General features: G+C 35.9%; 1 protein-coding gene across 1 annotated transcript; it reads right to left on the reverse strand.

Annotated features, from left to right (window-relative positions):
- Positions 1–492: 492 nt before the first annotated feature.
- LOC110112053 (F-box/LRR-repeat protein At4g29420) lies at positions 493–12,193 on the reverse strand. Its single transcript, XM_020844128.2, has 2 exons — positions 11,593–12,193; positions 493–1,789 (listed from the first exon to the last, which is right to left on the reverse strand). Exons 1-2 carry the CDS (start codon positions 12,074–12,076, stop codon positions 882–884), a joined length of 1,392 nt encoding a protein of 463 aa, XP_020699787.1. The 5' UTR covers positions 12,077–12,193; the 3' UTR covers positions 493–881.
- Between the last annotated feature and the right edge of the window lie 281 nt (positions 12,194–12,474).

Consider the following 12,474-nt stretch of genomic DNA (forward strand, 5'->3'; position numbering starts at 1 on the left):
ATTACAATGAGTTCTCTCTTCCTCTCATCTTTTACATTCAAAAGTAGCCCCCAGGGCTTTATTAATAGATTTGAGCCAAAATAAATTAGGAAAAAACTTTCTAATCTAATCCTAATCAAATCCCTAATTAATTCAATAATTATATCCCATAAATTAATGCATCAATTTCTGGAGTGGGTGCCTCTTTTAGGTCAGTTGAGGATTAGTCACACCGCCAAGCGCCCTTTCGAGGGTGGCAGTGGGTGGATATCCCATTTCAAAAAAAAAATCCAATAAAATCAACTTAATTAGGGAAATAATCTATTCCCTAATCAATTACAATAATGAGTCATGAAAGCCTTCTGAATCAATGCTAATTTAGATTTGGAAATCTTTCCATATCAACACTTTTCTCATAAAAGTTTCGGGTAAAAATGCTTTTCAAAGGTTTCACAACTATATAAAGCTTTATAACTGACTGATGTGTGCGCAAATAGATTGTGAACAAAAAGGTATCGAAGTTCTGTTTTCTTCAAGTAAAAAGAAGTTGTTCCCACGGAATTTACAAAATAAGGCATAAAATGTTTGAAAGACTTTGCTGCATTACATCTTAATTACAAATATCATTGAGTATTAGAAGTATAAAATCATCACACGATTGACAAAGACAATATCAAGCCTAGTAAAAACTATATATAACTTGTGTCTTATCAAAATATATACAGAAGTGAGTCTAAGAATCCCTCAATCATTTTTCTAGTGTTAGTATAGTTTGCCATAAATCTCTTTTCATTGCAGATTTGCTACTTTCAATATACTTGTATGCCAATATATTATACTTCAGAAAAAAACTACCACTAAAAAAAGTAAAGAACCTGTAGTGTTTAGAGAAAACCTCCAGGTCAGAAGTTCGTATCATTCTGTAAATCCAATAAGGAATCTAGACATGTTTCCTTCCAAATTCCCCATTTCCACTTATACCTTGGGAAATTGCCTGCGCACCTTGCGATGATTCTATTCTTGGTACAATCAGGAGAATCTTTGTGAAGAAACACTGCCACTTCACACGAAGGTATGCAAAATTTAAGCAAAACAGACAACGTAGCTATAGTAAGATCACCAGGCGGCAGTTTAATGGTCAAACTCTTCAAATTCCTCCACTCACAGGAAATATAAGAGTCCCTGCAGCCAACAAAAGAAGTTTCCAGTTGATTCCAGGCTCCTGGTCCTAACTCAAGATCATCCACATTGGGAAATGTACTGATAATGTCAAGCACTGTAAATTTTTCGAATGATTCATCAATTTTAGAAGAGTTGAATTCTTGAAGCTCCAACTTCTTAACAGCATGACACCCTTCAAAAAGTTGTTTGATGCCTTTTAGATATGATGTTTCCATCCTGACAGATTTCAAGCAAAGAAAACTTCCAACTTTGATATGTCCGCCTGGTTTTTTGATCTTAAGGTCAATTTGAGAGAGTAGTGGGGTTTCGAGAACAAGATACTTCGGTTCAACACATTCTAACTTCAATTCAACTAAGTTGGGTGCATGAATTGCCAAAGACAAGGGAAAATTTGAAACCGTCCAATGGCATATCCTTAGCTGTGTAAGGGCAATCTTAGGCTTTCTTAGTCCTCCAACTCCAATTAATTTAAGAATTTGAAGGGAAGGAAAGCACTCATTGACCTTGTCTAGGTCTTCATCATCTAATCTGATGAATTCAAGCCTCAAAGTCATCAGATTCAGCATGGGTTTAAGCCCAGCAACCGACAAGGAAGCGTTCTTCATTTCCAAGTTGAGGAGGTTACAACCTGTAAGGAAAAAGAAAATCATAAATACATATAGCAAGCAGCAACATAAACACAGGCCACCTATAGGAGAGTATCAGTTTTAAGATAGGTAAAACTTTTATAATTTGAAAGTGATGTTAATGTAAGAATCTCTGCATATTAATCTATAGCAACGCTGTCAATAAGATTATTTTAGCAATTTAAGAATAACCTGATGGGAAATAAGGCATCAGAGCAAACTGATTTGACAAAAGGAAGAATTTTTAAATCATTGTGATAGGAAGTGCTTGTATTCACAAGCAACCTATCCAAAATCGGCGAACCAACAGCAGCCCAATGGCTGTCCACAGCAGGAAAACAGCGGATTTCTGCTGTTTACAGCAGGAAAACAGCACTTGTTCAGGAAAATACGAGAGAAAACTCAAGAAAAGACTTGTATTCCACTTAGACGATGAATAAAAGAGCAAGATACAATTGATCCTCAATTCGAGAGGAGGATCGATCTCTCCCAAATCTCTAGACGCCGCTAGAGCCCAAAGAAAACCTAAATCTACGAGATCTCAAATTTCAGCCAAATTCAAGATACTCAAAACCTAGGAAAATCTACTATTTAATGCATACAATTCAAAAGGAATTTCCTAAACAATCCCTACAATCAATTTCCCTCCTAAAATCCATTCAAAAACCTTCCAAAAACCGTCCCGCAAGGAGTGCGTCACGCGCGGCTTCCGCCCAGGCGGAAGCTTTCTCCGCCTGTTTGTGATATTCTCCCGTGAACCGGTCCCGCCTGGACCGGCTGGACCGGTCCAGTCGACCGGTCTAACACATTGGTCCTGGAGGGAAAATTTATTATCACTTTTAGAACGCTAGAACACATTCTATTCAAAGGTTAACAGGTATATGGAAGTTGATATCCTGGCTAGCTTATTGACCATTTGTAAAAAGTCATTAATACAAAACTTAATAACCAACGATCCTTGTTTCCATTCTTTGCACAATGTAGATGCATAAGAAACTGGTTTAGCATGTAAAAATCTTTTTCTTCAACAACATTAACAACACCAAGCCTTTGTCCCACTACGAGGGGTCGGCTACAGGAATCTTTTTTCTCCATTGTGTCCTGTTAAAAGTCAGATTCTCGTTTAAATCTAATAAAGAAAGATCATTTCTAATATTTTCTAAGTCTATTTAGGTCTACCTCTAACTATCTTAACATAAGTCAAATATAATACATCTACTTTCCTAACCGGGTCATCAGAAGGCCGAAATCTCTTTCTTCAGAAAAAAAAAAAAAAAAAAACAACAACATCAAGCCTTTGTCCCACTATGTGGGGTCGGCTAAATGAATCCTTTTTCGCCATTGTGTCAAGTTAAAAGTCAAATTCTCATTTAAATCTAATAAAGAAAGATCATTTCTAATATTTTTTAACCAAGTCTTTTTAGGTCTACCTCTACCTTTCTTAACATAAGTCAAATCTAATACCTCAACTTTCCTAACCGGGTCATCGGAAGGCCTCCGTTTAATGTGACCAAACCATCTAAGACGACTCTCTCTAATCTTATCTTCTACTAGAGCTACTCAATCTAAAGTAATAAATTAAGGAAATCAAACACACAATTGAAGTCCGAAAATAATAAAGGGATAAATCAACAGCTCGGCATTCTGGCTTGAAATAAATAAATGCATGAAGCCATGAATAATCATGCAAGCTATCTGAAGTATCTTCCAATATGTAAGAGGGAAGTCCAACACCCTGTTCATAAAGACTTTCACAAAGCCTAGGCCTAGCATGCGGAAATTATTCGAATTAATCTGTGAAAACATACCTTGTAATTTATATATTTCTAGCTTTTCTAGATGCTCTGCTAAACAATAAAATCTTATTTGTTTTAGAGACAAGAGGTGAAATGATGAGAAACGGAATTTGCATTGCTAACAATGTCTACCTCCATCTAAAACAGTTTCTATAAAGTTGAATTTATTATCGCCTAGACAACTGGCATGAAGCATAGAAAGCCTCTACAACATCAGTGTTCAATTAGTTCACCAAATAATATTGGCAGAGTGCAATTAGTTAAAAGGAGATTAAAGCAATTGTTGAGGGCAGGAATTAAGAACTGCTTGCATGAAAAATTCTCATTAGCCTAATGCTTTCATTTAGGGTCAACTTCAGGAATCGACCTCCATTCATTCGTGTTTGGTTCTTAACATGGTGTTAATTTATAGTTTGCACAAGTCTCTCGCATATCTGGACACGTTCCCTTTGTTCTACTCCTATTCCTTTCATATAAATTTATCTCCTTGCCATAATTTTGCGTGTCTGGACCTCATTGTAGATGATTAAGGTTTCGTTTGGGACGGCTTTCTTAAAGCTTCTTAAAATAGCTTTTTAGTATAAAATTTTTGTACTAAAAAACTATTTTAAGAAGCAGTAAGAAAGCCATCCCAAATGAAACTTAAATAACATGAATTTATTATTTTCCTATCTTCTAAAGAAAGTCATAAAAAAAAAACACTTGAAGAAGCACCCAAAAATATTAAGTTTCTTAATCTACAGCAAACTCTAGCACTAATAAGTACTACACCACTAAGGACATATATTGTTAGGCTTTCCGTTACCCTTTAATGAGAGATTCGGAGAGAATGTTCAAGCATGCAACCTTACTTCTACATTGAAGAGAGGCATTCCATGATACAAACTTGGAGACCTTCAGATTATCGTGGAGACAACTTGCTCTCTATATCATAGTCAATGAATCATAATTATCTTTTAAGTAACTTCATCAAACTTTTAGTAAGCATAGTTTCTCTTTAATGCCTGCCAAATTAATTTTTATGGAACTCAATCTTATATCTTTTCAATATCAATTATGAAGATCTATTCATTGCTCCCTACAATTTCCAACTGCCTAGCACAAATATCAACATCATACTATTCCTTCTTAGCATAAAATTAAATATATATTTTTTATTCAAACAGGAATTTTCTTATAGTTTAAATATCCTTTCTAATAGTCCAAAAAAGCTTGGTTATCTTTAAATTACCACAAGCCTAAACATCTCCATTATTCGTAATCATTGGTTGCAACTTTTTTATCTTCAATCATTTAGATTCCCTGAGTCATTAAAATTTAAATAAAAAATTTGTCAATGTAAGGAAAAAAGGAGTAAAGAGAATAGAGAGAAAGAAAGGTGGAATGATCCATATTTTATTCAACCAGAATATGGATCTATTTGTAGAGTTTACAGTTCGTCAAATTAAAAAGTAATAAATCATAAAAGAAAAATAACCAAAACGGCAACAATTGCACTTAAAAACTACTAACAATGAATGATAAAATTTCTAGAAAATAATATTGTAGATGCCCACTAAATCTACTCAAATAGTTAGCCATGAGATGTCATCCGAAGGTGGAGAAGCATCCATGTCAATGATATGCCCACTTCTATAGCTGCATATTTGCCAACTCTGACAATTGACCATGTATAGGAATCCCAAGGTATCCGCCCCAAGGTGGCTTTGCTAATATCCAGCCTTCAATTATGGCAAGTCCACGGAAGGAATACAAATATTATTTTTTTCTATCCCAAGTTTCTTCTTACGATCCATAGGTGTACTGGCTGGCATGCATTCCAGTAGATTGGTCTCCTTCAGTAAGTCTAAGTTATACTTGCATTGGGAAACAAATATACCTTTGCTTGATCGAGCTACCTCCATACCAAGGAAGTATCTAAGTGATCCTGATCTTTAACTTAAAACTCTTTGGACAGAGCCTGCTTAATCTTCTTTATTTCTTCTATATCATTTCCAGTAAGGATGATGTCATCCACATATACAATCAATATTGCTACCTTGTTTCTTTTTGTCTGCTTAATAAACAAGGTATGATCTACCTGACATTGTCTAAGACCATGGCCATTTACATACTTTGAGAATCATCCAAATCATGCCCTAGGAGACTGCTTTAATACATACAAGGATTTCAACCGTTTACATACTTTGTCCCTTCCATAAGACTTCTTAGTCCCCATTGGAATCTCCATGTAGAGTTTTTTCAGGTTCTAATTCAAGAATGCATTCTTGATATCTACTTGATGTAGGGGCCAATCTAAATTTGTTGCTAAGGAAAGAAGAATCCTGATGGTGTTGAGCTTTACAACATGAGTAAAAATTTCTTGATAGTCAATTCCATAAAACTTAGTGAATCCTCTTGCAACTAGTCTAGCTTTCAACTTTTCAACACTATCATCCTCCTTATGCTTTACGGTGAGCACCCATTTGCAAGTTACAACTTTCTTTCTTGGTGAGAGATTTGTAATTACCTATGTTTGATTTTCTCTAAGGCCATAATTTCTTCTTTAACAATTTTCTTCATCCTGGCTGATTCAAAGCTTCCTAAATATTGGTAGGAATTTGCACATCATCCAACTAGGAAAGTGGGACTTGATAAGTGTATGATAATCTGTTATATGAGAGAATGTTTTCGATTGAATGCTTGGGGTATGATTCTTTCAGGCCATTTGATGACTCTTCATTTTGAACTTCCTCATTTTACTCCTCTGTATAAATCTCTACAGTTGTTGGATCCATCGAAGGAGATTTTACAGGTGCAAGACGTGTATCACTGCTTTGCATATGCTGGTTTTTCTCTCTTTTCCTTGAGTATACATATTATTTTTCCTTAATTGTTGCTCTTTGCAGGGATTGATTAGGACTTATGGGTGAAGGTGATAGGTCTGAAGGTGGAGGTTGAGACATAGGAGATATACTTTTGGAAATACTCGTGGTTTGAATTTCTTGTGATATTTGTTGATTTTGACTGGACTTTATTTTATTGTATAATAAGAAATTTCACTCCGAAGCTTGAAATTCTCCTTCACTCTACCCCTCAATTTCAAAACTACTAAAGTATGGGTTATTTTCAAAAAATGTGACATCCATGGTTCCAAATACCTTCCTAGAAGTAGGGCAAAAGCATTTGTAACCTCTTTTTGTCAAGGAATAGCCAATAAAGATGTATTCTTTTGATCTTGGGTCAAGCATTTTCCTATCTTATGAATAGATATGAACAAAGCAAGAGCACCCAAAAACTTTAAGTGAAAAATTTAATGATGTAAACCGAGCATAAGGATAGGCTTTGAGTAGAGTTTGTCTAGGTATTTTAAATTTTACTACACGAGTAGATAACCTATTTATTAGGTATGCATCAGAAAGAATGGCTTCCCCCCATATATATTTTGGTACTTTTGTGAAAACCATAATAGATCTGACAACTTCCAAGAGTTGCCTATTTTTTCTTTCAGCAACCCCATTTTGTTGAGGCGTAAACGCACATGAACTCACTTGAATTATCCCTTGGCTTGATAGGTATTCTCTTATGATAGAATGAACGTACTCTCTCTCACTGTCTGACTTTCAAGTTTTGAATTTTATATCAAACTAGTTTTGAATCATCAGTTGAAATGATTTGAATATCTTTTCAACTTCAGATTTTTCCTTCATTAAATAAAGCAAGTGAGTACAGTATGATCATAAAAAAAATCACAAATCACATTGCACCACATATATTTTTAACCTTTGAGGGTCCCCAAATATCACTATGGATCAAGGCAAAGGATTTAGAAGGTTGGTGAGGAACAATTGAGTAAGAAAACCAGGTATGTTTAGCCAATTGGCAATTTTCACATTTGAACAAATTTGAATTTTTATTAATAAATAACGGGAAAAAAACTTTTCAAGATACATGAAATTTAGATGATATAACCTATAATGCCACATGATAATCTCACTATCTTGACTAACTCTAGAATGACTCTCAACAAACTGACTCACAATAGGATGATTCTTAGCAACAATTAAGGATTTGTGTGTCTTGATGTCATATAACCCAAAACACATATCAGCAGTGCCAATCTTCTTCTTTGAATCCAATTCCTAAAAAATACATATATTATCGGAGAAAATTGGTAAGCAATTACTATTCGAGTCAATTTACTAATAGAAACCAGATTACACTCACGATTGGGCACAAAAAGCATTGATTTAAGGGCGATAACTTTTGTGACAAAAGCGGAACTAGTTTTCAAAACTTTAGATGTTGAGCCACCAACAACCTTAACTACTCGATTTGAATGATAAGGTTGATAGTCATGAAGGAGGATACGGTTGATGGTCATGAAGGAGTGTAATGTTTCCTGTCATGTGATCTGATGCTCCTGAGTCAATAAAACAAAATTTTGAATGTTTTATACCTGAGTGAGCGTGTAGACTAGTAGCACGTTCTGGAGACTGTTAGTTCGTGATATTGTTAAGAAGCAACTTTAGCATCTCTAAATGCTTCTTGGTGAAAGGAATGGCTTCAACTTTGATGGATTGATCTTGCATGGTGTTGACAGAGTTCGCCTTGCTTTCTTGTGTTGATTTGTTTGCCTTCCGATCAGGTGGTTTTTCATGAATCTTCCAACATGTCCCCTTTGTATGTCTTGATTTGGCATAGTGATCAGACCATGGTCTTCCTCCCTTCTTTTGATGTCAATTTTCAACATGTGAGGGGTTTCGATTGCTACGGATAGTAAGAGCATTTCATTCTTCAACCTTTGGAGATCCTTGTAGACCTCCCAACATGACCTTTCTTCTGCTCTCTTCCCTTCGAACTTCAGAAAAGGCCTCCTAGAGATTTGGAAGAGGTTAGGTTCCCATGATCTATCCTCTAAATCCATCCAAGTTCTTGTTCAAAACCATCAAGAATTTGAATATTCTTGTTGTCTCAACAATCTTCCGGTGAAGTGCATGATCTTCCAAGCATTTCCATTCATACTGTTCAAACATATCTATTGCCAATAACTGGTTAGAATATTAAAATATTGAATTACCATCATGTCCTCTTGTTGGCAGTCATGAAGGATGGTCTCAATTTTGAATAGCTCGAAAGTGTTGTCGGAACTGGAGTAAGTCTCTTTAATAGCCTCCCATATTTCTTGGGCCTTCTCGTAAAGAAGAAAATTCTCACCAATTTTGACATTAATGGAGTTGATGAGTCAAGACATGATCTGATGATTCTCTGCTTTCCATATTCCATAGAAAGGATCGGTTTGAGGTGGTATAGGGGCTTCACCAGTAAGATAGTCCTCTTTCCCTCTCCCACAAATAAACATTCTCACCGGTTGAGAGCGTTGCAAAAACTTTTGCCATTAAATCAATAGTTTGTGATGAGAGGAGTAAGAGAAAAAGAGTTGTCTGCAAGTCCATAGTTTTTGGTGTTTAAATCAATAATATTTGAGGAAGATGAGATCTCGCTATCCATGGATATGATTGGGTTTCATCTGTTGGAAGAGAGAATGAATTTTGGGCAAGGGCTACTGGTGCTTGAAGAGAGGCTATCGACAGGATGATGGAGAGTTACCATCGACTGAAGGTTGGAAGAAAGGGAGGAATGTTTGACACTGGCACTCAGAGAAGGTTTAGATTTTTCCTGAGCTCTAATACCATGAAAAATTTGTTTAGGGAAAATTGAATTCAAATTTTATTCATTGGAATCATTACATATATAGGAATCATTATATATAGACACTCTAGGAGAATAAACAAAAATGAAAATTTTAAATCTAATTAATTATAATAAATAGAAGAGGAAAGTCATTTAATCTAATTGACTCTAATAATTATATTCCACGGATCTTGGAATCAATCCCATGGATCTTGGTGTAAAAAGAGAAAATCTTCACTGCAGCCCATCGATTGCTGAACTATCAAAGATGTGGGCCCCCTCGCCGTGTGATTCAACAATTATCATTCAAGAATGTATTCTTAACATTAAGTTAGCAAAGTGGCCAGTCAGTCTTGGTTTCCATTGAAAGGACTTGAATAGCATTAACTTTTGTCATAGAAGCAAAGATTTTAAAATAATTGAATGTTGCCTTAGCCACATCCTTCCCTTCACCTTTTAAAGAATGATCTATGAACTCAAACTAACTGAGAAGTGTGAGACAAGGAAGAGGAACAAAGAGAAAAGAAGATAACAAAGGAAGATGAAAATGATGAAAAGATAAATGGAGCATACAAGCATATTATATTTGGTGTTTCTAGCAGATTCAAAGACTAACAAGAATGGGAAAGTAAAGGAATAAGAAGAGCAAGGAAAAAAGGAACAACTAAACAAGACAAGAAGATGAAAAGACACCGCAAACTACAAGTGCAATGGATTTTTTAAACATTATGGCATTTTTAGATCCTTCAGGATATATGGTACCTCATCTCATTTGTAAACAAATTAAAAAGATTCACAAACTGTGGCCATTGGATCTAAAATATATTGATCCAACACCCATACGAAAAAGATGAGTATTAACTACGGAACAAACCTAAAAAGAAAACAAGAAGCAAGGAATAGGACCTTCATCATCACATCATTTAAGGCATTATTTTGCCTTATACTTGCCTTATGAATCATTGAATCAATGGAAAAATCATTATTTGTTAATATATAAATCATTACTAGTAATAAGTCACCAATATTGGAGGGACAATTGATAAGGAGTGTTGAGGTTAGATAACATGCCTTTTATTATAAAAAACAGTATGGATATTTATAAAGATGCAACCTTATGAACGTAAAAGGAATAATAACAATGATTGGATGGTATGGAGCAACAAAGGAATAAATAATAACTAAGTGATTTGTGGCAAAAATGAAAATTTTAAAATACTTGAATGGTAATAAATTATTAAATGGTTCTATTGGAGATTATTGAAGACAATGCAATAGAAAATCTACTTGGGTTGTTTTAGCATGTAGTAGAGGGAAGGTAATTCATAATAAGATTATGAAATAGAATTAACATAAAAAGTAAAAGGAAAAAAGCATTTATCATTGCTTCTATGTCCAATATCTATAGACGTTTTTGAGCTTGGTAATCACCACCGCCTTTGAGCCGACCTCCAATAATGATCTGACTAGCCTTGATCATTAACTTTGAGCCAAATCTACATTGTTGTTTCTAAGTCTGACTCTTGTTACCACAAATTAAATCCCGGATTACCACATGAACTATTTGCCAGTTAAAATAGTAACAAGGTTCCTTAACTCAAAGTGCACATGAGGCCACCACATCTTACTATGACATAATCTCCACTCTAATTTCAAGGTTTTCCAATGCAAGAATTTTTATATGCATCTGAGAGACGTAACGAGAAATCTCAAGATAGATTATTCTACTATGTGTTCAGAATTATACTACATTGATCAGTTATTGACTTTTGTGTCAAAGACATCGTTGGGTGCAAAAGCCCCGGGGGAACCGCTAATAACTTTCTTTTAAGGGCATCTCCAACAAAACTCCAAAATGCTGTGGTGCTGCACCAATCTAACCTCATTTTATGTGCTTCCGCGAAGTTAAAAATCCTTCTCCCTTTCGCGCGTTTTTCCGGTTGAGAGAGCAAAATACGTGGGCGCAAGTAAATGGGAAGATTTGCCGTTCAGCTGTAGCGACCGAACGACCTATAAAATCTTTTGGCGTTCGGTTGGAGATGCTCTAAGTTGATTATATGCCGTCGCTATTCATCGCTTCAAAAGGTAAGATTATTTCCAACAAAATAACGTTTTTGGCATGCAAAACAAATAAAAGACTAAAAAAGTCATTGGGGGATTAACAAGCAAAATAAAGTCATAATCAGATAAGACCCAATGAGAAAGCAAGTACCATATGTACAGCCAAATCTCAAGTCTATCTACTAATTCACAAGCCCAATCTACCCTGTATCTGCAGATACGTAAACAAAATCAAGGAAAAAAAAAACAGAGAACAATAAGTGTAATAAAATCACATTGTTCCGAGATAAGATGAAACGCCGTCGACGGCCGCCAGCAAGCCTGACACCAGTAGTCCCCAATAGAGAGTGATGTCAGCCCTAATGCAACCAATGGCAGCCACTGAGAAAGAAAATCAGCAGCAGTAAGGTGGAGATCGTCACCATCATCAAACCCGCCATCATCCTCCTCCTCATCAGCACTAGCAGCGTCGGGTTCCTCCACGGAGAGAGAGAGTGAGCGGAGAGCGCAGCCTCCATCGCTTCTCGACAGGAAGGAAAGCAGGTTGAAGACGAGTGATCGGAAGGGAATAGTGAGTTCCCTAGTCGCCGGAGCGCGAGCTCGGAGAAAGCGTTCGCGAGAGCAAACGACAGATATGGATCGGACGTCGGCGGAGAGGAATCGCAGGTTTCGAGAAGCGAGTCGGCAGCGAGCGAGGTCGGTTGAGTCACCGAGCCGACTCAGTATCTCGACGACGATGGAAGGTGGTAGGTCTTCCATATCGCCGCTTTGAGCCTCTCCGGGAAGGGAGGAAGGCGGTTCTGGCCTTCCAGCTGCAAGCAGGATTTCAAGAATTTGATTTAATTACCGAAATGATAAAGAGGCAAAATCTAACTCAATTAAATCCAGCTTAGGGGTCATTCTTTATTTCTCTTCGATGGAAAAGGCTCATAATGTAAAATAAAAACAGTGCATTAAAAATATATTTGTGAATTATTTGATTAAGCATATAATAAATATACAAGTTTTTTTTTTTTAATTTGAAGTAAAAAATGTAAAATAAAAATAACAATATATTGAGAACAGTAGTTGTTACACAGCTCACCTTGGCCTGTTGGTTGAGAACTTATGCTTCCAACTAAGAGGTCTTGAGTTCAAGTCTTTGTGTATGCGTTGTG

Source organism: Dendrobium catenatum, unplaced genomic scaffold (assembly GCF_001605985.2).
Source record: "Dendrobium catenatum unplaced genomic scaffold, ASM160598v2 fragScaff_scaffold_362, whole genome shotgun sequence".
Lineage (NCBI taxonomy): Eukaryota > Viridiplantae > Streptophyta > Magnoliopsida > Asparagales > Orchidaceae > Dendrobium > Dendrobium catenatum.

Excerpts from the sequence above, each read along its gene's own strand:
- LOC110112053 (XM_020844128.2), bottom strand. The coding sequence starts at position 12,076 with ATGGAAGACCTACCACCTTCCATCGTCGTCGAGATACTGAGTCGGCTC. Across the intron at positions 1,790-11,592 it reads TCATCTTATCTCGGAACAAT|GTTGTAACCTCCTCAACTTG; the intron begins GTGATTTTATTA and ends TTTTCCTTACAG.